A 23,896-nucleotide genomic window follows, 5' to 3' on the forward strand; every position below is an offset into this window, starting at 1 on the left:
TTAAAAATAAAAAAACAATAATAAAATCTAATATATTTTAGGTTAAAAAAAACTTTTTCAAAATATTGAAAAATAAAAAAAACCTTTAATATTCAATATTTGCTCATCACTAGAAATATTTTTTAAAGACAACTAATCTTTTTGATTTAAGACACTTGCTTATTAATTTGAATTGTTATGATTAATTCATTGAGCTAAAATTTATAATAAATCTGTGTAAATTTTAAATAAATATCAAATATAATAAACTTTAAATTAAAAATTATTTCTTAAATAAATAAATAAAATAAAATTAGAGGAATAAAAAAGATAAAAAATTAATCAAATAATAGCTATCAAATAAATTCAATGAGCTTTATTGTTTTAAATTAGTTTTAATAATTAAAAATATCACAATCCAAAACAAATAAACTGTTTTTACCTAAGGTTAAGTATCAAATTTGAGAGATTAATGCAATTTGTTAAACCTGAACATAAGCCTGATGCACCTTCTTCACCAATTTCATTCTCACTTTTAAAAAAAATATATCATTAAATAGTTAATTGGAAGGAAAAAATGAAGAAAGAATATGAAATAATAAGATAGATTAATTAATAATAAAAGTAAAAGTTGAAAATAAAATGATGAGTTAAATAAACAAAGAAAGAACAAAAAAAAAGCAAGCACAATATAAAGAAAAAGAAAAAAGTGCTTTATTGTTTTAAATTAGTTTTTATAATTAAAAATATCACAATCCAAAACAAATAAACTGTTTTTACCCAAGATCAAGCGTCAAATTTGAGAGATTAATGCAATTTGCTAAACCAGAACCTAAGCCTGAAGCACCTTCATCGCCAATTTAATTATACCTTTTTAAATATTGAAGAAAAAATATATCATTAAATAGTTAATTTGAAGGAAAAAATGAAGAAAGAATATGAAATAATAAGATAGATTAATTAATAATAAAAGCAAAAGTTGAAAATAAAATGATGAGTTAAATAAGCAAAGAAAGAACAAAAAAAAAAAGCAAGCACAATAAAAAGAAAAAGAAAAAAGAGCTTTATTGTTTTTAATTAGTTTTTATAATTTAAAATATCACAATCCAAAACAAATAAACTGTTTTTACCCAAGACAAAGTGAGAGATTAATGCAATTTGCTAAACCAGAACTTAAGCCTGATGCACCTTTATCACCAATTTTATTGTAACTTTTTAAATATCGAAGAAAAAATATATCATTAAATAGTTAATTAGAAGGAAAAAATGAAGAAAGAATATGAAATAATAAGATAGATTAATTAAAAATAAAAACAAAAGTTGAAAATAAAATGATGAGTTAAATAAGCAAAGAAAGAACAAAAAAAAAAAGCAAGCACAATAAAAGGAAAAAGAAAAAAGAGCTTTATTGTTTTAAATTAGTTTTTATCATTTAAAATATCAAAATCCAAAACAAATAAACTGTTTTTACTAAAGGTCAAGTGTCAAATTTGAGAGATTAATGCAATTTGCTATACCAGAACCTAAGCCTGATGCACCTTCATCACCAATTTAATTTCTTCTTTTTAAATATTGAAGAAAAAATATATAATTAAATAGTTAATTAGAAGGAAAAAATGAAGAAAGAATATGAAATAATATAAACACAAAAGTTGAAAATAAAATTATGAGTTAAATAAACAAAGAAAGAATAAAAAAAAAAGCAAGCACAATAAAAAGAAAAAGAAAAAAGAGCTTTATTGTTTTAAATTATTTTTAATAATTTAAAATATCACAATCCAAAACAAATAAACTGTTTTTACCTAAGGTTAAGCATCAAATTTGAGAGATTAATGCAATTTGCTAAACCAGAACCTAAGCCTGATGCACCTTTATCACCAATTTCATTCTCACTTTTTAAATATTGAAGAAAAAATATATCATTAAATAGTTAATTAGAAGGAAAAAATGAAGAAAAAATATGAAATAATAAGATAGATTAATTAATAATAAAAGCAAAAGCTTAAAATAAAATGATGAGTTAAATAAACAAAGAAAGAATAAAAAAAAAGCAAGCACAATAAAAAGAAAAAGAAAAAAGAGCTTTATTGTTTTAAATTAGTTTTTATAATTTAAAATATCACAATCCAAAACAAATAAACTGTTTTTACCTAAGGTTAAGCATCAAATTTGAGAGATTAATGCAATTTGCTAAACCAGAACCTAAACCTGATGCACCTTCATCACCAATTTCATTCTCACTTTTTAAATATCGAAGAAAAAATATATCATTAAATAGTTAATTGGAAGGAAAAAATGAAGAAAGAATAAGAAATAATAAGATAGATTAATTAATAATAAAAGCAAAAGTTGATAATAAAATGTTGAGTTAAATAAGCAAAGAAAGAATAAATAAAAAAAGCAAGCACAATAAAAAGAAAAAGAAAAAAAAGCTTTATTGTTTTAAATTAGTTTTAATAATTTAAAATATCATAATCCAAAACAAATAAACTGTTTTTACCGAAGTTCAAGTGTCAAATTTGAGAGATTAATGCAATTTACTAAACCAGAACCTAAGCCTGATGCACCCATTTCACCAATTTTATTGTAACTTTTTAAATATTGAAGAAAAAATATATAATTTAATAGTTAATTAAAAGGAAAAAATGAATAAAGAATATGAAATAATAAGATAGATTAATTAATAATAAAAGCAAAAGTTGAAAATAAAATGATGAATTAAATAAACAAAGAAACAACAAAAAAAAAAGCAAGCACAATAAAAAGAAAAAGAAAAAAGAGCTTTATTGTTTTAAATTAGTTTTTATAATTCAAAATATCACAATCCAAAACAAATAAACTATTTTTACCCAAGATCAAGTGTCAAATTTGAGAGATTAATGCAATTTGCTAAACCAGAACATAAGCCTGATACACCTTCATCACCAATTTAATTTCTTCTTTTTAAATATCGAATAAAAAATATATAATTAAATAGTTAATTAGAAGGAAAAATAGAAGAAAGAATATGAAATAATAAGATAGATTAATTAATAATAAAAGCAAAAGTTGAAAATAAATTATGAGTTAAATAAATAAAGAAAGAACAAAAAAAAAAGCAAGCACAATAAAAAGAAAAGAAAAAAGAGCTTTATTGTTTTAAATTAGTTTTTATAATTAAAAATATCATAATCTAAAACAAATAAACTGCTTTTACCGAAGTTCAAGTGTCAAATTTGAGAGATTAATGCAATTTACTAAACCAGAACCTAAGCCTGATGCACCTACATCACCAATTTAATTCTTACTAATTAAATATTGAAGAAAAAATATATAATTAAATAGTTAATTAGAAGGAAAAATGAAGAAAGAATATGAAATAATAAGATAGATTAATTAATAATAAAAGCAAAAGTTGAAAATAAAATGATGAGTTAAATAAACAAAGAAAGAACAAAAAAAAAAACAAGCACAATAAAAAGAAAAAGAAAAAAAAGCTTTATTGTTTTAAATTAGTTTTTATAATTTAAAATATCACAAATAAACTGTTTTTACCTAAGGTTAAGTGTCAAATTTGAGAGATTAAAGCAATTTGCTATACCAGAACCTAAGCCTGATGCACCCTTTGCAACAATTTAATTCTCACTTTTTAAATATTGAAGAAATAATATATAATTAAATAGTTAATAAGAAGGAAAAAATGAAGAAAGAATATGAAATAATAAGATAGATTAATTAATAATAAAAGCAAAAGTTGAAAATAAAATGATGAGTTAAATAAACAAAGATAGAACAAAAAAAAAAAGCAAACACAATAAAAAGAAAAAGAAAAAAGAGTTTTATTGTTTTAAATTAGTTTTTATAATTAAAAATATCACAATCCAAAACAAATAAACTGTTTTACTAAATGTTAAGTGTTAAATTTGAGAGATTAATGCAATTTGCTAAACCAGAACCTAAGCCTGATGCACCTTCATCACCAATTTAATTTCTTCTTTTTAAATATTGAAGAAAAAATATATCATTAAATAGTTAATTAGAAGGAAAAAATGAATAAAGAATATGAAATAATATAAACACAAAAGTTGAAAATAAAATTATGAGTTAAATAAACAAAGAAAGAATAAAAAAAAAAGCAAGCACAATAAAAAGAAAAAGAAAAAAGAGCTTTATTGTTTTAAATTAGTTTTAATAATTTAAAATATCACAATCCAAAACAAATAAACTGTTTTTACCTAAGGTTAAGCATCAAATTAGAGAGATTAATGCAATTTGCTAAACCAGAACCTAAGCCTGATGCACCTTTATCACCAATTTCATTCTCACTTTTTAATTATTGAAGAAAAAATATATCATTAAATAGTTAATTAGAAGGAAAAAATGAAGAAAAAATATGAAATAATATATTAGATTAATTAATAATAAAAGCAAAAGTTGAAAATAAAATGATGAGTTAAATAAACAAAGAAAGAATAAAAAAAAAGCAAGCACAATAAAAAGAAAAAGAAAAAAGAGCTTTATTGTTTTAAATTAGTTTTTATAATTTAAAATATCACAATCCAAAACAAATAAACTGTTATTACCCAAGATCAAGATTCAAATTTGAGAGATTAATGCAATTTGCTATACCAGAACCTAAGCCTGATGCACCCTTTGCACCAATTTCATTCTCACTTTTTAAATATTGAAGAAAAAATATATCATTAAATAGTTAATTAGAAGGAAAAAATAAAGAAAGAATATGAAATAATATGATAGATTAATTCATAATAAAAGCAAAAGTTGAAAATAAAATGATGAGTTAAATAAACAAAGAAAGAACAAAAAAAAAAGCAAGCGCAATAAAAAGAAAAAGAAAAAAGAACTTTATTGTTTTAAATTAGTTTTTATCATTTAAAATATCAAAATCCAAAACAAATAAACTGTTTTTACTAAAGTTCAAGTGTCAAATTTGAGAGATTAATGCAATTTGTTAAACCAGAACCTAAGCCTGATGCACCTTTATCACTAATTTAATTGTTACTTTTTAAATATTGAAGAAAAAATATATCATTAAATAGTTAATTAGAAGGAAATAATGAAGAAAGAATATGAAATAATAAGATAGATTAATTAATAATAAAAGTAAAAGTTGAAAATAAAATGATGAGTTAAATAAACAAAGAAAGAACAAAAAAAAAAGCAAGCGCAATAAAAAGAAAAAGAAAAAGCGAGTTTTTTAACAGGTTTTTACATTTTATAAAACTAAAATTTTAAATATTTTTTCCGAATTTTTTTTCATCCTTGGAATTCACTGTAACTCATCTTTTTTTAAATCGCCCATTTTTTTTAGGCGTGGTTAGAATAAATCTTTAAATTATTTTTTCAGGAAACTAAAAAGCTTTATTTTCAAATACCAATATTTATTGAAATTATAGTATAATCCTAAGTAATTTTATTTTTTATTTAAAAATGTTTTATGATAAGTTAGAACATAAAAGATAAATGAAATATTTTGAAAATTGTTGCTGTCATTTATTTGAAATTTTTTTATTTTAAATTTAAATACTTTTATTGATATTATTTTAAAATTATATCTTAAATTCTCTAATTAACTTTGTTAATAAATTAATTATTTTTTAAGATTAAAAAGTCATAAAGAACGAGAACAGATTCATAAACCTCTGAAGATAAAATAGAAAAAAATTTTTTTATTAAATTAGTAGATAATATCTTAACTAGAATCAAAGATTTAGTCTTCCAAAATTATGATTCTCAGTTTTATGGATTGGATAATTAAAAAATTAATTTAGATGAGATAAAAAAATAAGGTGATCGTAGAATTATTTACAAAAATAAATAGGATTTGAAAACAGTTACTTTTTTAATATCTGGATATTTAACTTAGGACATCAAAGTCTCAATTATTTTTTTAAGTTTAGCAAATACTTAGAAAAAAGATTGTTAAGACAATTTGTTTATTTTTTTCAGATGGTCTGATAGCTCATTATTAGATATTGCAAATAAACTTTTTGATGAATGCTAAAAAGAACCTTCAATTTATAAATATTATTTTTTTAATTTGATAAATAATTATTTAAATGAAAATTTTAGCTAAATTGCAATAATAACTATTTATTGGTTCACAATATTACTTGAAAAATATTTGGAGTTATATCCTCTTTTATTTAACGATTTTATTAAAGAAATTAAATGTAAACTTGATATAATGATTTAAAAATTTTAAGAGGTTTACGAACAGGCTAAAAATAGTGGTGCGGTTTTAGCTAAATGTATAAACAAACTAGATTTAATGGGAAGTTTAAATATAGATTTTATGGGTCACAGTTTAGGAACTGTAGTAGTTGCCTATGCTTTGAAGAAAATATCTATTTCTGCTAGATATTTAATGCTTTTTGGAGGAGCTGCAACAACACAAGAAATTGAAGACTATTAGCACACGTTTTAAAAGTGTTATAATTTCTATTCTGATCATGACAAGGTGATTTAAATATTTCTAGAATATGCAAAGCTTATTGGTGATTAAGATTTTATAGGAGTAAAATCATTTGGCTAAATAAAAGATAAATTTTTTAATTTTAATACAAAAATTGATCACATTAATTATTTGATGAAATTTGAAGAATATTATAATACTGCAATGGCATAATTTAATAAGTCTTCTAATAGTATAGATCTTATTGAGAAACCAAATATAATGAAAATAGGATTTGGAGGATTATTACTTTATTTATTATAAAAAAATTCTTAAAGTAATTAAGTATCTGTAATTTATCTGTTTATTCTCTACATATACTATTTGTTTTAATGATAATTTAGAATCGAGTGTATTCTAAATAAATAAATAAATGAATTGAAATCTTAAGCAACATTTTATATAATCTTTATTAATTTATCAAAATTTCTAAATTAATTTAATGAATGTTTATTTCAAGTTTAAAAAAAATTTTTTAGATTTTATATTTATTTTTTTTTAATCTTTAAAATTACATTTAATAAAATATAAAGATGTTTATTTAAAAATATAAAATATAGTATAGATTTAATGTTTTTGAATTAAATTAGCATAATTATAATATGTCAATCATAACACATTTTATTATCATTTAATTTTTTTAATGATATTTATTATCTTTCACTTTATAGATTAGTTTAATTCTTTCCTCTAGTGATTAATAAAGGCTTTGTATTAAGTTTGCATAATCGCTACTAAAAATTATTTCTTCTGCTGATTTAAACATATCTTCTTCGTCATAATCTTCATTCCTTTTATTTGTATAATTCATTTTTAATCTATACCCTGACATTATCAATTATATTTATATCTAGGCTTTGGGCATGCCATTAATTTTTCTATTTTAATTTCCTCTACCTTTTTAATATCAGGCTCTTTAACTTAGGGTCTTTAAGCCTCAGAAAACTTTTAAGCATTAACAAATACTAAGAATAAAGAATCTTAAGAAAATTTGTTTATTTTCTATTTTGTTCAGAAAGTAGAGTTTTCAAAATTTTAGAAATATTTTTAAATAACATTATGAACAATTATGAACCTTAAATTTATCAAGACTATTTAAAAGAATTGTTAGATAGTTGATTATAGGCACGTTTTAGCTATATTGTAATAAAAGGTATTTATTGGTTGTTAGAATTAATTACTCAACACATGCATCAAATAAGTTGGATCTTCTTTTTTTAAAAATAAATTAGAACATTTAAAACAATACTTGATTCAACAATTAAAGATTTTTAAGTTGCTTATGAATAGGCTAAAAATGGTGGCGCAATTTTAGCTGAAATTATAAACCATCAATGATTAATGAGAAGATTAAATATTTATTTTATGGGTCACAGATTAGGAGCAGTAGTCACTGCTTATGCGATCAGAAATTTATAGATGTCTGCTAGATATTTAATGCTTTTTGGAGTTACAACAATTACAGAAATTCAAGACTATTCCCAAAAGTTTTAAATGGGGTTTTACTTCTATTTTGAAAGCGACACAGTGGTTAAAACATGTCTAATAAAAGCAAAGGTTGTTGGCGATTAAGAATTTGTAGGAACAATTCCATTTTAGTTTAAATAATAATTTTTTCAATTTAAATACAAAAATTCATCATCTTGATTAAATGAATAAATATTAAGAGTATTATAATCTTGCAATGGCATAATTTAAATCACCTTCTAATAAAGTAGAATTACCTGAGAAATTAAATTTTATGAAATTAGGATAAAGACGATTATTACTTTATTTACTAGAAGATAATTCTAAAAATAATTAATTAACTGCATTTTATCTGCTTATTCTCTACATTTATTAACTATTTTAATGATAGTTTAGAATTGAAGGATCGATAGTGAGTTTTTTAGATAGTTAGTTTAGGTATATTTTTCTTGTTAACCTTCTTTATTTAATATAGTCTAAATATAGAGTTTGTTGGGTGAGTTTTTTACTATTTATAATGAGAAGAAAGATATATAGAGGTAGAAAAGAAGTTTTAAATTGTTAATTTAAGCTTTAAATTAATCTAATATCTTAAATTAAATCTTTTAAATCTTTATTAATTTTTTACATATTCTTTCTTCATAAAAAGTCAGTTCAATTTTTAAAATATATTTTTTAAATTCATTTTATTTGAAAAAAATATTAAACTAAAAAATTGAAAATATTGAGTTGGAATTTTATTTTATAATTTTTTAAGAAAATGTAATAAAATTTAATTTTTATAAATATCATACAGATGTTTCACCCCGAGTATCTCGCAGTTTTTATTAATATTTTGATTTATTTTATTAAAACAAATCAAAATATAAAGAAAATAAATACAAAGGATACTCCTAAAAAATATCTGTATTTGTTTATTAATTTTAAATTATTTAAGAGTTAATTAACTCTTAAACACTAATTTATAAGCTATTTTTTAATTGAAAATTAATTATTAATAAAAACTCAACGTCACAACTTTTTGAGTCTTAAATTAAAATATTCAAATGATTAATTAACATTTCATATTTTATTTGATGACTCAACATTAATGATACGTTTTTATGACATCAATAACTCGATTTCGAATTTAAGAAATTAAATCGTAGTATTTATAATATTTAATATGTGATGTAATATAAAATAGCTTAATAGTTAAGCTGTATATTCGACTAATGACAAAATAATAGTTTTTAAAATATTTATCTATTTTCTAAAAATTTTATTTTTAGTTTATCCTTGAAGTAAGATCTCGACATTTTCTAAATTTATACTTACACTTATTTGAATGGTAAAAATTAGTTATTATTTTTTAAAATGTATATGGTGAATACTTTTCTTGTTAGATTTATGATTAAAGTAAAATGATAAAAATAATATCTGATAATCTAAAGACATGTTATAGCAAAATTATTTAGAATAATCAATAAATTTAATTAAAATGAAAGCTCATTTAATAAAATTTTTTCCTTAAAATTACTTTATATTCTTCGATATTTATCTCTAAAAAATGAAAAATCAGATATTTGAAGCTGAAAATCTTAAAAATTAAAAGGCAAATATATATAGTGTTTTAGTAAATATCCTTTTTCATATTTGTTAATTTTGCTTTAAAAGATAGGATTTATTTTGCTTTATTTTTCTAGATTATCAAGGTACTTAAGTTTGATTATTAGATTAAGTTATGTAGTTCATATAGACTTTAAAGAATAAACAGCTCTTACCAACTTCGTTATTAAAAAATACTAAAATAAAATCAAAATGGATTTGCTTAAATATTGAAATCCTAAAAATTAAGAGCTAATTGTCCTTATGGATTGAGTAAAATGAGTTATGTTATATTTATTTATTTAGCTTTCCAATTTAATACTATTTTATAAATTACCAACACATTAAAATTTGAATATTAGATTAAAATAAATAAGTAGCTCATTTAGATTTAAAAAAAAACAGATATTACCAATTTCACTTTAAAAAAAACCAAAGTAAAATAGAAAAGGAATAGTTTATTTATTGAGATGGTATAAAATATTCCTTAGTAATCCAAATTTTAGTGGGCAATATAATAAATAACCAAAATAGAAATCTATTATTATAAGTTAAAAATTGTATTTAATACAGACTAATACAAATTTTAATGTCAAAATTTATTATTCATGTATGATATAATAACAAAATTTAAAAATCTGGGCAAAATTAATCAGAAGATGACATAGTGAAATCATAAGAAACACAACGTCAGCATCTTAATTCAATTTAAAGTACTCATATACTAGATAGTATATCAATTAATGATTCATTATCATACACTAACGAAGCAATCAATTATTACTTTTAATGTTAAATATCTTATTTACTGATCTCTCCTTAGGATTTTAGTATTCAAAGGTCTGGTATTTATCTACATTTTTGTTTGGTTAAAATAATAATGTCCAATATATTAAAATAACCAACAATAAATAGTACCATCTAAAACAACCAAAAAAGTATAATATAATAATAAAAAACTAAAATTTAAAACTACAAAAAAAAAAAGAAAAAAAGAAAAAAAAATGATAAGTTTTCTTCTCTCAACATTAACAGAAGACTAAAATTATTTTTCAGATTTGAAAATTTATGAAAAATTCCCTTATTTAAAAGAAGAAAAATCAATATTTAATGAATAAGTTTAACAGCTTTGCCATTAATATTCTGATAAAATATATGAAGAGGAGTAAGTTTAACTTTAGACTGGTAATTTTAACTTAGACTGCCTAGGAAGCCATTTAACTTAATCAATTAATTCAACTGATTAAACTAGATTGTAATAATAATATCTTGGATTTCCTAGATTTAAGCAAATAGAATAAAAAACTGACTCTACGAATGCGGATAATACATTTGAAAACTAATAAGACAAAAGCCTTAATCTTAACTCATAAGAGCTGATTGATTCACCAGATAGATATAATGGCAGAGTGTATGAAGGTGAAGATGCTTAACATTCTTTAAATAATTCTTAAGAGTAAAACTAATTAGATTATCTAAATGAAAGAGTAACGCTCAATTTTATATACCTTAAATCATTCCTTATTTTTTCTTTTATTCCTTTAAAATTGATTTAGAAAAATTTTAAACTTGATTTTTGCATTTAAAAATTTATTGAGATTAAAATGAAATATTTTGATAATAATTGGTATATCTTTTAATTTATTTAAAGATAGTCATATAAAATATTATCTTACAAGTTATTTCTTAAAATATCTATTAATTCTGTTAATAAATTTATCATTTTTTAAGTGTAAAAGATCAAAGAGAACACAAATTAATCCTGAATAAATGGAACAAGTAATAAAACATAGATTTTTAAATTCTCTATATTTAACTATATTAATAAATTAATCGTTTTTTAAGATTAAAAGGTCACAGATAAGTGGAAATGAGCAAGAATTAACTGAAGAAACTAAAGGCATAATAAAAGAAGGAATTCTAAGTTCACTATAATAAATTGTGTCAACTAAATTGTAAGGTTTTTTAATATCAAATAAAAATCCTATGTTTTATGGTTTAGATGATTGTTTAATTGATCTAAACTAGATAAAATAAGGATACGATGGTAGAATTACTTACAAAAATAAACAACAATTGTAAACAGTTACCTTTTTAATATCTGGCTATTTAACTTAGGATCTTAAAGCCTCAGAAAACTTTTAAATATTAACTAATACTAAGAATAAAGAATCTTAAGAAAATTTGTTTATTTTCTACAAATGGTCAGACAGTAGACTTTTCAAAATTTTAGATAAATTTTTAAATAATATTATGCACAATTATGAACCTGAAATTTATCAAGACTATTTAAAAGAATTGTTAGATAGTTGTTTATAGGCTTGTTTTAACGATGTTATAATAAAAGGCATTTATTGGCTGTTAGAGTTACTCAATATGTGCATCAAATAAGTCGGACCATCTTTCTTTTTAAATTAAGTTAGAGTACTTAAAACATTTCTTGATACAACAATTGAAGACTTTTAAGTTGCTTATGAATAGGCTAAAAATGGTGGCACAATTTTAGCTGAAAATATAAACAATCTAAAATTAATGAGAAAATTAAATATAGATTTTATGGGTCACAGCTTAGGAGCAGTAGTCACTGCTTATGCGGTGAAAAATTTATCAATGTCTGCTAGATATTTAATGCTTTTTGGAGGAGTTGCAACAGTCAAAGAAATTCAAGACTATTCCAAAAAGTTTTAAATGTGCTATAACTTCTATTCTGAAAACGACACTGTGGTTAAAACAGGTCTAGTAAAAGCAAAGGTCGTTGGCGATCAAAAATTTGTAGGAACAATACCATTTAGTTTTAATAATCAAATTTTCAATTTAAATACAAAAATTGATCATCTTGATTATATGAATAAATATTAAGAGTATTATAATCTTGCAATGGAGTAATTTAAATCACCTTCTAATAGATTAGACTAACCTGAGAAAATAAATTTCATGAAATTTGGATTAGGAGAATTATTACTTTATTTATTACAAGATAAACCTAAAGATAAATAAGTATCTATATTTTATCTGTTTGTTCTCTACATTTATTAATTATTTTTATGATAGTTTAGTTTAGAATTGAGTATTCTAAATTAAATTAATCTTATTTCTTAAATTAAATCTTTTAAATCTTTATTAATTTTTTACATACATACATCTATTTTCATAAAAAGTTATTTCAATTTTAAAACAAATTTTTTGATTCTTTCTATTTAAAATATTAAATAATTTAAAAATATAAATTGTGTTAGAACTTTACCTTATCATTTTTTAAAAAAAATTATTAAATTTTAATTAATTATAAGCCATATATTTTTTATAAATACAACACCACCCTATAAGCTTTAGGACAATATTATTTATCCAGCAGTTTTTCAACTGCCTTTTGGGTGGGGAGATTTTTCCAATTTACTTTTTGGAAAAAATTTAGAATTAAATTCTTTTTAATAAATTAATTTAATATAATTAATACAAGTTAAATCTTAAATTTCCTTTTTATAATTTTGCTATATTTGAGAGAATAATGAAATTTTAAAAAATAAATACCTATGTTTCTTTAATTTGAATTTATTAATTATAAGAGTTGTAAGATACACAATTTATAAAAAAATGATTTGACTGGTAGTTTAGTTATCTTTAATTTAAATCTGTTTGTATCATTTTTGCTTTCTTATCCATATTAAAAAGAAAAATTAGCTAATTGCCTTAAATATTTTAAGACATCCTAGCTAAATATTCATTCAAGCTAAATATAATATATTTGTAATATATATTTCTTTTACAAGATTAATTTGCTTTACTTTTATATATTACGGATGAGCGTTACCGTGGCAATTGCGTTTAGGTATAAAAGTTTTATTCATACAAAAAACTAAACAACTTGTAATAACTTTAGTTTTTAAAAATTCCTTAGTAAAATAGAATAATATAAATATAAAAATAATGAAAAATAGACTATTATAATCCAAATTATTATGGGTAATAAAACAATTTATAGAAAATTTAATCTAGAGATAAAGTAAAAATAGGTTAAAGGTACATACATAAATATTGACTAATCACAATTCAAAATTGAAATAAAATTTATTGTTGTTAATTTATTTTCAAAATAAAAAAGATAATCATCCTAATAAATGTAATCAAAATTTAAAAATTTCAAATAGAAAGAAACGCAAATTAAGAATCTGACTAAAACAAAGTTTTTATTTTTTCTATATTTTCACAATCAATCAATCATTATTAAAATACTAACTAAGCTAATATTTGTATTATAACTGAACAACTCATATCTTAGTAAGTAATTCTTATTAAGTTTTGAATATTAAAAAAGAGGTTCTCCATTATTCTAGATAAATTTAATTCTAAATATAGAAAACCTAGCATTAAATACTTCTTTCAAATACAGTTATTAGTTAATAACAATAAAATTAAAGTAAAAATAATTCAAAAAAATAAAATGGTAGATTATCTAATAAAGTTAATAGAAGAAGAAGAATTTTAAAATTAAGACATTTACAAATGATTTCATTTTTTAAAAGAGGAATAAAAAACATTTATTTCATAGGTAAAATCATTTTGCTTAAAGTAAATTGAAAATAAATTAGAAAATCGGTTAAGTTATTTATTTTCTATCAAAATAAAATAGAAAAAAGATTATGTTTAGAATAAAACTCCTTTATTATGAAAAAAGTTAATAAGCTTTTTATTTAAAATTGTTTGGCATACGTTATTATAATCAATTAATGATTGATTATTAAGACACTTACCAAACAAAAAATTATTTAAAATTGAATAAATAAACACCTTATCTGGTAATATCTCTATTTATGATTTGAGAATTCAAAATAAGATGAATATCTATCTTAATTTCAGTATAGAAGAACTTTCTACAATCAATCATAATTCAAAAATCAATTATTAATAACTCTATCAATATCATTAAAATAAATATAATTTAATAAATAGTTAAATAAGAATAATTACAAATAAAAAAAAAGAAAATGTAAAATTCTCTTCTCTAAATAATAATAGAAGAAGAAAAAGATCTTTTAGATTTAAAGATATATGAAAAATTTCCATATTTAAGAGAAGAAAAATAAAAATTTATCGAATAAGCTCAAAATATCTGCTATGAATATGCTAATAGTGCATTTGAAGAGGAAAAAATTTAATATTAGAGTGATTTTCCTAACTTATTAAGTCTAGAAAAAAATATATTTTAGTAAAGTAAGTAAGCTAATAGTTCATTATACAAAAATTTGGCTTAATCAAATAAAAATTTTGATAGTGCATCTGAAAATGCAAATGATAAAAACCTTAATCTTTAGTCATAAAAATTTGAAGATTTAACTAATTAATATGCAAATGGAACTTATGAGAATGAATATTCTTAATATTCTATATAGAATCCATAAATATAAAACTATTAAGATTCACCAAAAAATGAACTTGTAATTTAGAATATACTTTAAATCATTCTTTATTATTTCTTTTAGTTAAAAAGCGATATAGAAAATTTTTTATGGTTATTTAAAAATTTTTTGAGATAAGTTAGAACATAAAAAATGAAACATTTTGATAATAATTGGTATATAATATTTTAAATTTTTATTTATTAAAAGCTAATACTAAAATTGATATTAATTTAAAAGTTATATCTTAAATTATCTCTATAATTCTGTTAATAATTTAATAATTTTTTAAGATTAAAAAGTCACAAAGATTACCAAAAACCTCTTTAAATAAAATGGAACAAGGATTTTTTAGTTAGTTATAAGAAATTGTCTTTTATAAATTCAAAGATTTGTTAATCTCAAATTAGAATTCTCAGTTTTATGGATTGGATGATAGTATAATTGAATTAAATGAGATAAAATTAGAAGGTGATGGTAGAATTATTTACTAAAATAAATAGGATTTGAAAACAGTTACTTTTTTAATATCTGGATATTTAACTTAGGATTTCTCAGCCTAAGAAAATTTTTAAGTATTAATAAGTACTAAGAACAAAGAATGTTAAGACAATTTGTTTATTTTTTTCAAATGGTCTGATAGCAGACTTTACAAAATTTTAGATAAATTTTTAAATAATTGTATAAACAATTATGAACCTTAAATTTATCAAGATTATTTGAAAGAATTGATAGACAGCAGTTTATAAGAACATTTTAATTAAATTGTGATAAAAAGTATTTATTGGTTAATATAATTACTTGACAAATGCGTGAAGTTAGCTGGACCTTCCTTATTTTAAAATTAAATTAAAAAATTTAAAACTGCACTTGATTCAATAATTGAAGACTTCTAAGCAACTTATGAGTAGGCAAAAATTGGTGGCGCGATTTTAGCTGAAAGTATAAACAATCAAAATTTGATGGGAAGTTTAAATATAGATTTTATGGGATACAGTTTAGGAACTGTAGTCACTGCTTATGCGTTGAAGAATTTATCAATAACTGCTAGATATTTAATGCTTTTTGGAGGAGCTGCAACAATAGAAGAAATTGAAGACTCCTAGCAAAAGTTTTAAAAGTGTTATAATTTCTATTCTGATAATGATTCTGTGATTAAAACATTTCTAATAAAGACAAAGCTTATTGGTGATTAAGCATTTATAGGAACAAAAGCATTTGGTTAAATAAATTAAAAGTATTTTAATTTGAATACAAAAATTGATCACATTGATTATATGAATAAATATTAAGAATTTTATGATCTTGCAATGGCATAATTTGATTAGCCTTTTAATAGTATAGATTAACTTAAGAAACCAAATATAATGAAAATAGGATTTGGAGGATTATTACTTTATTTATTATAAAAAAAATCTAAAAGCAGTTAAGTATCTATAATTTATCTGTTAATTCTCTATATATACTGTTTGTTTTAATGATAACTTAGAATTGAGAGTGTATTCTAAATTAAATGAATCAAAATTTTAAACAAATTTTTTTAAATGTTTATTAATTTATCTTAAATAAATTCTAAATACAATCTATGTTATTTATAGTTTAAAAAAATTTTGTTGAAATTAAAAATAGAAAATTGTATTGATATTTTAATTTAATTTAAAAAATATTTATTATTTTTAAAAATAAAACTCAAATATAATCAAACAAAAATAAAATTAATATTACTAGTAAATAATTTCATTCATAAATTAATTTAATAATCATGGTAATGAAATTATTATTTTTTTTATTTCTTTTAATTTTTTTTTTATTTTATTAAATAGTATTTATTACTATACTAAATATTTATTTTCTACTAGAAAAATAATTATCCTAGAGTAGTTATATCCATAACAGAGTAATAATAGCTAAAATCAAGTAAAAATTTAAATGAAAATGACCCGTATAGAAACTTTTATTTATCAATAAAGTCAGAATTGGTTAGAGCTAAGCGTAAATATTAGCTTTATCAGAATTAAAGATAGGAAGTCAAATAGTGTCTAGAAATCAAATTTTTTATTGTAGCTAAATATATATTTTGATTATCAATTTATGATTATTCAAATTCGAACCAAACTAATGTTTATTTTATAACTGAACAATTCATATCTTAGTTAGTAATTCTTACTAAGTTTTGAGTATTAAAAAATAGGTTCTCCATTAATTTAGATAAATATAATTCTAAGTATTGAAAACTTAGTATTAAATACATCTTTTAAATTCAATTATTTTATTATAATCATTTACTAATTATTGATTGATTATTAAGACTCTTACCAACAAATATAATTTAAAGTAGAATAAATAAACACCTTATTGGTAATATCTCTATTTATGATTTGATAAACTATCAAAATTTCAGAATAGAGAAATAAACTTACTTTATTCAATCAATCATAGATATTTCAAGAATTAAATATAAATATATATCAAAATCATAAAAATAAATATAATTTGATAAATAATTAAATAAGAATAATTACAAAAAAAAAAGAAAATGAAAAATTATCTCATCTAAATAATAACAGATGAAGAAAAAGATCTATTAGATTTAGAAATATATGAAAAATTTCATTTTTTAAAAGAAGAAAAATAAATCTTTAACAAATGTGCTCAATCATTCTGTGATTAATATACTGATAGTACAAACGAAGATGAGTAAACTGAATGTTCAAGTCTAGAAAATTAATCAGATCTGTCAAATAATTAATCTAATAGTTCGAACGAAATTGAGTAAACTAAAAGCCCTAAATCTAAAGCATAATCCAGAATGTTGACTTCATCAAATATAAATTTTGATAGTACATTTGAAAATGCAAATGATAAAAGTCCTAATCTTTAATCATAACAATTTGAAGATTCACCAAATAAATATGCAGATGAATTCCCTGAAGATGAGATTTTTAGATGTTCTATAAAAAGTCGTAAAATAAAAATCTCTTAAGATTCACCAAAAAATGAAAAAGTAATTTTTTATGTTGTTTACTTTAAATAATTCTTTATCATTTCGCTTATTCCTCAAAACCTAAGTATAAAATTTTTTATTGAAAAATAATTTTTGAAATAAATATAAATCTTTAATATATATATATTCTAATTAATCCATACACTCTTCTTAGATTTTCAAGTAAAGCTGTAGAAGATTTATAAATATTGCAGTCTTCATATTAAATTTCATCAATCAACTTGATAAGAAATTTTGAATAAAAGCTTTTTAATTATTTTTTTTGAAAAATATGGTTTATGATTTGAATGAAATCTTTGAAGATTGGAACTGTTATATTTTCAAGATAACTCTAATAAATTACTCATTTTTTATTGTATTAATAAGAGAATGACATATATTTTTTATACTGAATCTAATTTTTTATTTATTTAGCGAACAATTATTAAGTATGGTATTAGATCAATTTTTATTACTTTCCACAAAGCAAAAATTAGTAAAAAAGAACCATTTTTATATTTTATTTCCTACTCGAGAAATATTTATCTGAGAATGGCTAAATAATATATTATAGAGTATCTATTAAATATATTTTTTTAGAAATTTAAAAAATTTTATTATCGTAAGCTAATATTGAAATTTTAGTACAATCCTCAGTAATTTTATTTTTTACTTCAAAATATTCTAAGATAAGTTAGAACATAAATAATGAAATATTTTGAAAATAAATAATTGCCTTCTTTTATTTAAAATTTTTATATTTTAAATTTAAATACTTTTATTGATATTATTTTAAAATTATATTTTAAATTCTCTAATTAACTTTGTTAATAAATTAATTATTTTTTATGATTAAAAAGTCATAAAGAACGAGAACATATTCATAAATCTCTCAAGATAAAATAGAAAAAGGGTTAATTAGTTCATTAGTAGACATTTTATTTAATAAAATCAAAGATTTTATAATCTAAAAGTAGGATTCTCAGTTTTATGGATTGGATAATAATATAATTGATTTAAATGAGATAAAATTAAAAGGTGATGGTAGAATTAATTATTAAAATAAATCTGATTTGAAAACAGTAACTTTTTTAATATCTGGATATTTAACTTAGGACATCAAAGCCTCATTTAATTTTATAGATTTAGAAAATACTAAGAACAAAGAATGTTAAGACAATTTGTTTATTTTTTTCAAATGGTCTAATACCAGTTTTTAATAAATTGTAAATAAATTTTTAGAAAATTGCTAAAATGGATACAAACCTTAAATTTATCAAGATTATTTAAATGAATTGTTAAATAGTTGTTTATAGCAACATTTTAATTAAATTATAATAGTAATTATTTATTGGTTAATAGAATTACTTGGCAAATACTTGAAGTTATTTGGACCTTCCTTATTTTCAAATTTTATTTCAGAACTTAAAAAAGGACTTGATACAATGATTAAAGACTTTTAAGATACTTACGAAGATGCTAAAAAGGGTGGTGCGGTTTTAGCTGAAAGTATAAACAATTAAAATTTAATGGGAAGTTTAAATATAGATTTTATGGGCCACAGTTTAGGTACTGTAGTAGTTGCCTATGCGTTGAAGAATTTATCTATTCCTGCTAGATATTTAATGCTTTTTGGAGGAGCTGCAACAATCACAGAAATTGAAGGCTCTTAGGAAAAGTTTTAAAAGTGTTATAATTTCTATTCTGATAATGACTAAGTGGTTTAATAATTTCTAAATGAGGCAAAGCTTATTGGCAATTAAGATTTTATAGGAACAAAATCATTTGGTTAAAGAAAAGATAAATTTTTCAATTTGAATACAAAAATTGATAACCTAAATTATATAATTAAATATTAACAATTCTATGATCTTGCAATGGCAGAATTTAATAAGCCTTATAATAGTATAGATCTAATTGAGAAACCAAATATGATAAAAATAGGATTTGGAGGATTATTACTTTATTTATTTTAAAAAAATTCTTAAAGTAGTTAAGTATCTGTCATTTATCTGTTTATTCTCTACATTTCCTATTTGTTTTTATGATAATTTAGAATCGAATAGTGTATTCTAAATTAAATGAATTTAAATCTTAAGCAATATTTTTATAAATCTTTATTAATTTATCATACATTCTAAATATAATGAAAGTTATTTCAAGTTTAAAAAAATTATTTAGATTTTAGGTTGAAGTATAGTTATCAGTAAATAGTAAAATAGTATAATATAGTATTGTCAATCCAAGCAACTCACTTGACTATATAGGATCATATAGTCATAGATATTATTTATTATTGATTAACATATAGATTGAAAGAGAAACTTTATATTAAAATATACCACTAATTCTTATTGATTAATTTGACTATTAAATACAAAAAATAATATATAAACGTTTCATAATGAAATTTTATAAAATACCTATGTTTGTTTAATTTACATGTATAAATTATAAGAGGTGTAAGATATACAGTTTATAAAAAAATGATTTGACTGGCAGTTTAGTTATCTTTAATTTAAATCTTTTTGTATCCTTGAAGCTTTCTTATTCATATTAAAAAGAGAAATTAGCTAATTTGACTTAAATTTTTTAAGGCATTCTAGCTAAATATTCATTCAAAATTAATATAATGTATATTATATTTGTAATATATCTTACTTTTACAAGATTAATTTGCTTTACTTTATATATTATGGATGAATGTTGACGTGGCTATTACCTTTAGGAAAAGAAGTTGTATTTATACAAAAAATTTTACTACTTGTAATAAATTTAGTTTTTAAAAATTCCATAGTATTATAGAAATTAGAATAATATAATTATAAAAATATTGAATAATAGACTATTATAATCCTAATTATTATGGGTAATAAAACAATTTATAGAAACTTTAATATTGAGGTAAAGTAAAAATAGGTTAAAGGCACATAAATATTCACTAATCACATTTTCAAAATTGAAATAAAATTTATTGTTGTTAATTTATTTTCAAAATAAAATAGATAATCATCCTAATAAATGTAATCAAAATTTAAAAATTTCAAATAGAAAGAAATACAAATTAAGAATCTGACTATAATTCAAAGTTTTTATTTTTTCTATATATATATATTATCACAATCAATCATTATTAAAATACGAGCCAAGCGAATATTTATATTTGTTTTTTTACTGAACAACTAATATCTTAGTAAGTAATTCTTATTAAGTTTTGAATATTAAAAATAGGTTCTCCATTAGTTTAGATAAATATAATTCTATTTATAGAAAACCTAGCATTAAAAACTTCTTTCAAATTCATTTATTAGTAAATAGAAATAAAATTAAAGTAAAAATAATTAAAAAAAAAGAAAATGGTAGATTCTATGATAAACCTAAAAGTAGAAGAAGAAGAAGAAGAATTTTAAAATTAAGACATTTACAAATGATTTCATTTTTTCAAAGAGGGATAAAAAACATTTATTTCATCGGCAAAATAATTTTGCTTAAAGTAACCTAAAAATAAATTAGAAAATCGGTTAAGTCTTGGTATATTTTATTTTCTTTCAAAATAAAATAGAAAAAACATGATTTTCAGATTTTATTTAGGATAAAACTCCTTTATTATTTATAAAATTATTTTTTATTTAAAATTCTTTGGCATACTTTATTGCAATCAATTAATGATGGATTATTACGACACCTAACAGACAAAAAAATATTTAAAATTGAATAAATAAACACCTCATCTGGTAATATCTCTATTTATAATTTGATAATTCAAAATAGGATGAATATCTATCTTAATTTCAGTTTAGAAGAACTTTCTACAATTAATCATATTTCAAAAATCAATTATAAATAAGACTTTCAAAATCATTAAAATAAATATAATTTGATAAATAGTTAAATAAGAATAATTACAACAACAAAAAAGAAAATGTAAAATTCTCTTCTCTAAATAATAACAGAAGAAGAAACAGATCTTTTAGATTTAGATATATATGAAAAATTTCCTTATTTAAGAGAAGAAAAATAAAAATTTAACGAATAAGCTCAAAATATCTGCTATGAATATGCTAATAATTTATTTGAAATTGACAAATTTTTTTCAAGTGATAATCATTAATTAAGTCTAGAAGCAAATTTATTTTCGTAAATTAAGTAAGCTAATAGTTCGAATGAAAATAAACTTACTAAAAGTTTTGAATTTAAGGAATTTTGCAAAAATTTGACTTCATCAAATATAAATTTTGATAGTATTTCTCAAAATGCAAATGATAAAAGCACTAACCTTTAGTCATAAACATTTAAAGATTTACTAAATTAATATGCAAATGGAATTTCTGAAGATAAAAATGCTTAATATTCTATATAGAATCCATAAATATTAAACTAATAAGATTCACCAGAAAATGAACTAGTAATTTTTAATTTTATATACTTTAAATCATTCTTTATTATTTCTTTTATTCCTCAAAGATATAGAAAATTTTTATGGATTATTTAAAATTTTTTTGAGATAAGTTAGATCATAAAAAATGAAATATTTTGATAATAATTGGTATATAATATTTTAAATTTTTATTTATTAAAAGTTAATACTACAATTAATTGATAGTATTTTAAAAATTATTTCTTAAATTATCTATATTATTCTATTAATATTTAATCATTTTTTAAGATTAAATAGTCACAAAGATTTCCAAAAACCTCATTAAATTTTATAGAAGAAGGATTTTTTAATTAATTATAAGAAGTTGTCTATTATAAATTCAAAGAATTGTTAATCTCAAATTAAAATTCTTAGTTTTATGGATTAGATGATAGGATAATTGATTTAAAAGAGATAAAATTAGAAGGTGATGGTAGAATTACTTACAAAAATAAATAGGATTTGAAAACAGTTACTTTTTTGATATCTGGATATTTAACTTAGGATTTCTCAGCCTCAGAAAATTTTTAATTATTAGTAAGTACTAAGAATAAAGAATGTTAAGACAATTTGTTTATTTTTTTCAAATGGTCTGATAGCAGACTTTACAAAATTTTAGATAAATTTTTAAATAATTGTATAAACAATTATTAACCCTAAATTTATCAAGATTATTTAAAAGAATTGATAGATAGCAGTTTATAAGAACATTTTAATTAAATTGTGATAAAAAGTATTTATTGGTTGATAGAATTACTTGGAAAATGCCTGAAGTTAGCTGGAACTTCCTTATTTTAAAATTAAATTTAACAATTTAAAACAGCACTTGATTCAATAATTGAAGACTTTTAAGCATCTTATGAACAGGCCAAAATTGGTGGCGCGATTTTAGCTGAAAGTATAAACAATCAAAATTTGATGGGAAGTTTAAATATAGATTTTATGGGTCACAGCTTAGGAACTGTAGTCACCGCTTATGCGTTGAAGAATTTATCAATATCTGCTAGATATTTAATGCTTTTTGGAGGAGCTGCAACAATAGAAGAAATTGAAGGCTCCTAGTAAATGTTTTAAAAGTGTTATAATTTCTATTCTGATAATGATTCTGTGATTAAAACATTTCTAATAAAGGCAAAGCTTATAGGTAATTAAGCATTTATAGGAACAAAAGCATTTGGTTAAATAAACTAAAAATATTTTAATTTGAATACAAAAATTGATCACATTGATTATATGAATAAATATTAAGAGCTTTATGATCTTGCTATTAAATAATTTAATTCGCCTTCTAATAGTATAGATCAACTCAAGAAACCAAATATAATGAAAATAGGATTTGGAGGATTATTACTTTATTTATTATAAAAAACTTCTAAAAATAGTAGAGTATCTATAATTTATCTGTTTATCCTCTACATATACTATTTGTTTTAATGATAACTTAGAATGAGTGTTTTCTAAATTAAATGACTCAAAGTCTTAAAAAAGTTTTTTTATATCTTTATTAATTTATCATAAATTCTTAATACAATCAATATCATTTCAAGTTAAAAAAAATTTTTGATTTTATTTTTTTTGTTGAAATTTTGTTGAAAGTAAATGAAAACGCCAAA

At 20.5% G+C, this 23,896-nt stretch overlaps 8 protein-coding genes across 8 annotated transcripts; 7 read left to right on the plus strand and 1 right to left on the minus strand. All coding sequences in view use genetic code 6, as the record gives it.

The window, feature by feature from the left end:
* Positions 1-106: 106 nt before the first annotated feature.
* On the minus strand, positions 107-5,281 carry TTHERM_000784239 (cyclic nucleotide-binding domain protein, putative; the record flags this gene model as incomplete). The annotated part of the gene is made up of 16 exons (XM_012796537.1): positions 107-194; positions 422-511; positions 760-849; positions 1,110-1,190; positions 1,451-1,540; positions 1,782-1,871; positions 2,130-2,219; positions 2,480-2,569; positions 2,829-2,918; positions 3,176-3,265; positions 3,514-3,603; positions 3,863-3,952; positions 4,194-4,283; positions 4,542-4,631; positions 4,891-4,980; positions 5,253-5,281. The coding sequence occupies 16 exons, from the start codon at positions 5,279-5,281 to the stop codon at positions 107-109; spliced, it is 1,368 nt and encodes a 455-aa protein (XP_012651991.1).
* An 885-nt stretch (positions 5,282-6,166) lies between these two features.
* TTHERM_00784240 (hypothetical protein) lies at positions 6,167-6,769 on the plus strand (the record flags this gene model as incomplete). The annotated part of the gene is made up of 1 exon (XM_001011482.2): positions 6,167-6,769. The coding sequence occupies one exon, from the start codon at positions 6,167-6,169 to the stop codon at positions 6,767-6,769; it is 603 nt and encodes a 200-aa protein (XP_001011482.2).
* Positions 6,770-7,832: 1,063 nt separating this feature from the next.
* TTHERM_000783218 (hypothetical protein) lies at positions 7,833-8,288 on the plus strand (the record flags this gene model as incomplete). Its single annotated transcript, XM_012796538.1, has 1 exon — positions 7,833-8,288. One exon carries the CDS (start codon positions 7,833-7,835, stop codon positions 8,286-8,288), a length of 456 nt encoding a protein of 151 aa, XP_012651992.1.
* Positions 8,289-9,489: 1,201 nt separating this feature from the next.
* Positions 9,490-12,535, plus strand: TTHERM_000783219 (hypothetical protein; the record flags this gene model as incomplete). The annotated part of the gene is made up of 3 exons (XM_012796539.1): positions 9,490-10,974; positions 11,219-11,266; positions 11,333-12,535. The coding sequence occupies exons 1-3, from the start codon at positions 10,492-10,494 to the stop codon at positions 12,533-12,535; spliced, it is 1,734 nt and encodes a 577-aa protein (XP_012651993.1). The 5' UTR covers positions 9,490-10,491.
* A 1,937-nt stretch (positions 12,536-14,472) lies between these two features.
* Positions 14,473-16,254, plus strand: TTHERM_00783220 (hypothetical protein; the record flags this gene model as incomplete). Its single annotated transcript, XM_001011479.2, has 3 exons — positions 14,473-14,922; positions 15,177-16,034; positions 16,177-16,254. The coding sequence occupies 3 exons, from the start codon at positions 14,473-14,475 to the stop codon at positions 16,252-16,254; spliced, it is 1,386 nt and encodes a 461-aa protein (XP_001011479.2).
* Positions 16,255-17,419: 1,165 nt separating this feature from the next.
* On the plus strand, positions 17,420-18,279 carry TTHERM_00783210 (hypothetical protein; the record flags this gene model as incomplete). The annotated part of the gene is made up of 2 exons (XM_001011478.2): positions 17,420-17,951; positions 18,254-18,279. The coding sequence occupies 2 exons, from the start codon at positions 17,420-17,422 to the stop codon at positions 18,277-18,279; spliced, it is 558 nt and encodes a 185-aa protein (XP_001011478.2).
* A 1,032-nt stretch (positions 18,280-19,311) lies between these two features.
* On the plus strand, positions 19,312-19,914 carry TTHERM_000783189 (hypothetical protein; the record flags this gene model as incomplete). The annotated part of the gene is made up of 1 exon (XM_012796540.1): positions 19,312-19,914. One exon carries the CDS (start codon positions 19,312-19,314, stop codon positions 19,912-19,914), a length of 603 nt encoding a protein of 200 aa, XP_012651994.1.
* Positions 19,915-21,788: 1,874 nt separating this feature from the next.
* On the plus strand, positions 21,789-23,610 carry TTHERM_00783190 (hypothetical protein; the record flags this gene model as incomplete). Its single annotated transcript, XM_001011476.2, has 4 exons — positions 21,789-22,271; positions 22,659-22,824; positions 22,966-23,427; positions 23,579-23,610. 4 exons carry the CDS (start codon positions 21,789-21,791, stop codon positions 23,608-23,610), a joined length of 1,143 nt encoding a protein of 380 aa, XP_001011476.2.
* Between the last annotated feature and the right edge of the window lie 286 nt (positions 23,611-23,896).

This window comes from Tetrahymena thermophila (assembly GCF_000189635.1).
Source record: "Tetrahymena thermophila SB210 genomic scaffold scf_8254719, whole genome shotgun sequence".
NCBI lineage: Eukaryota > Ciliophora > Oligohymenophorea > Hymenostomatida > Tetrahymenidae > Tetrahymena > Tetrahymena thermophila.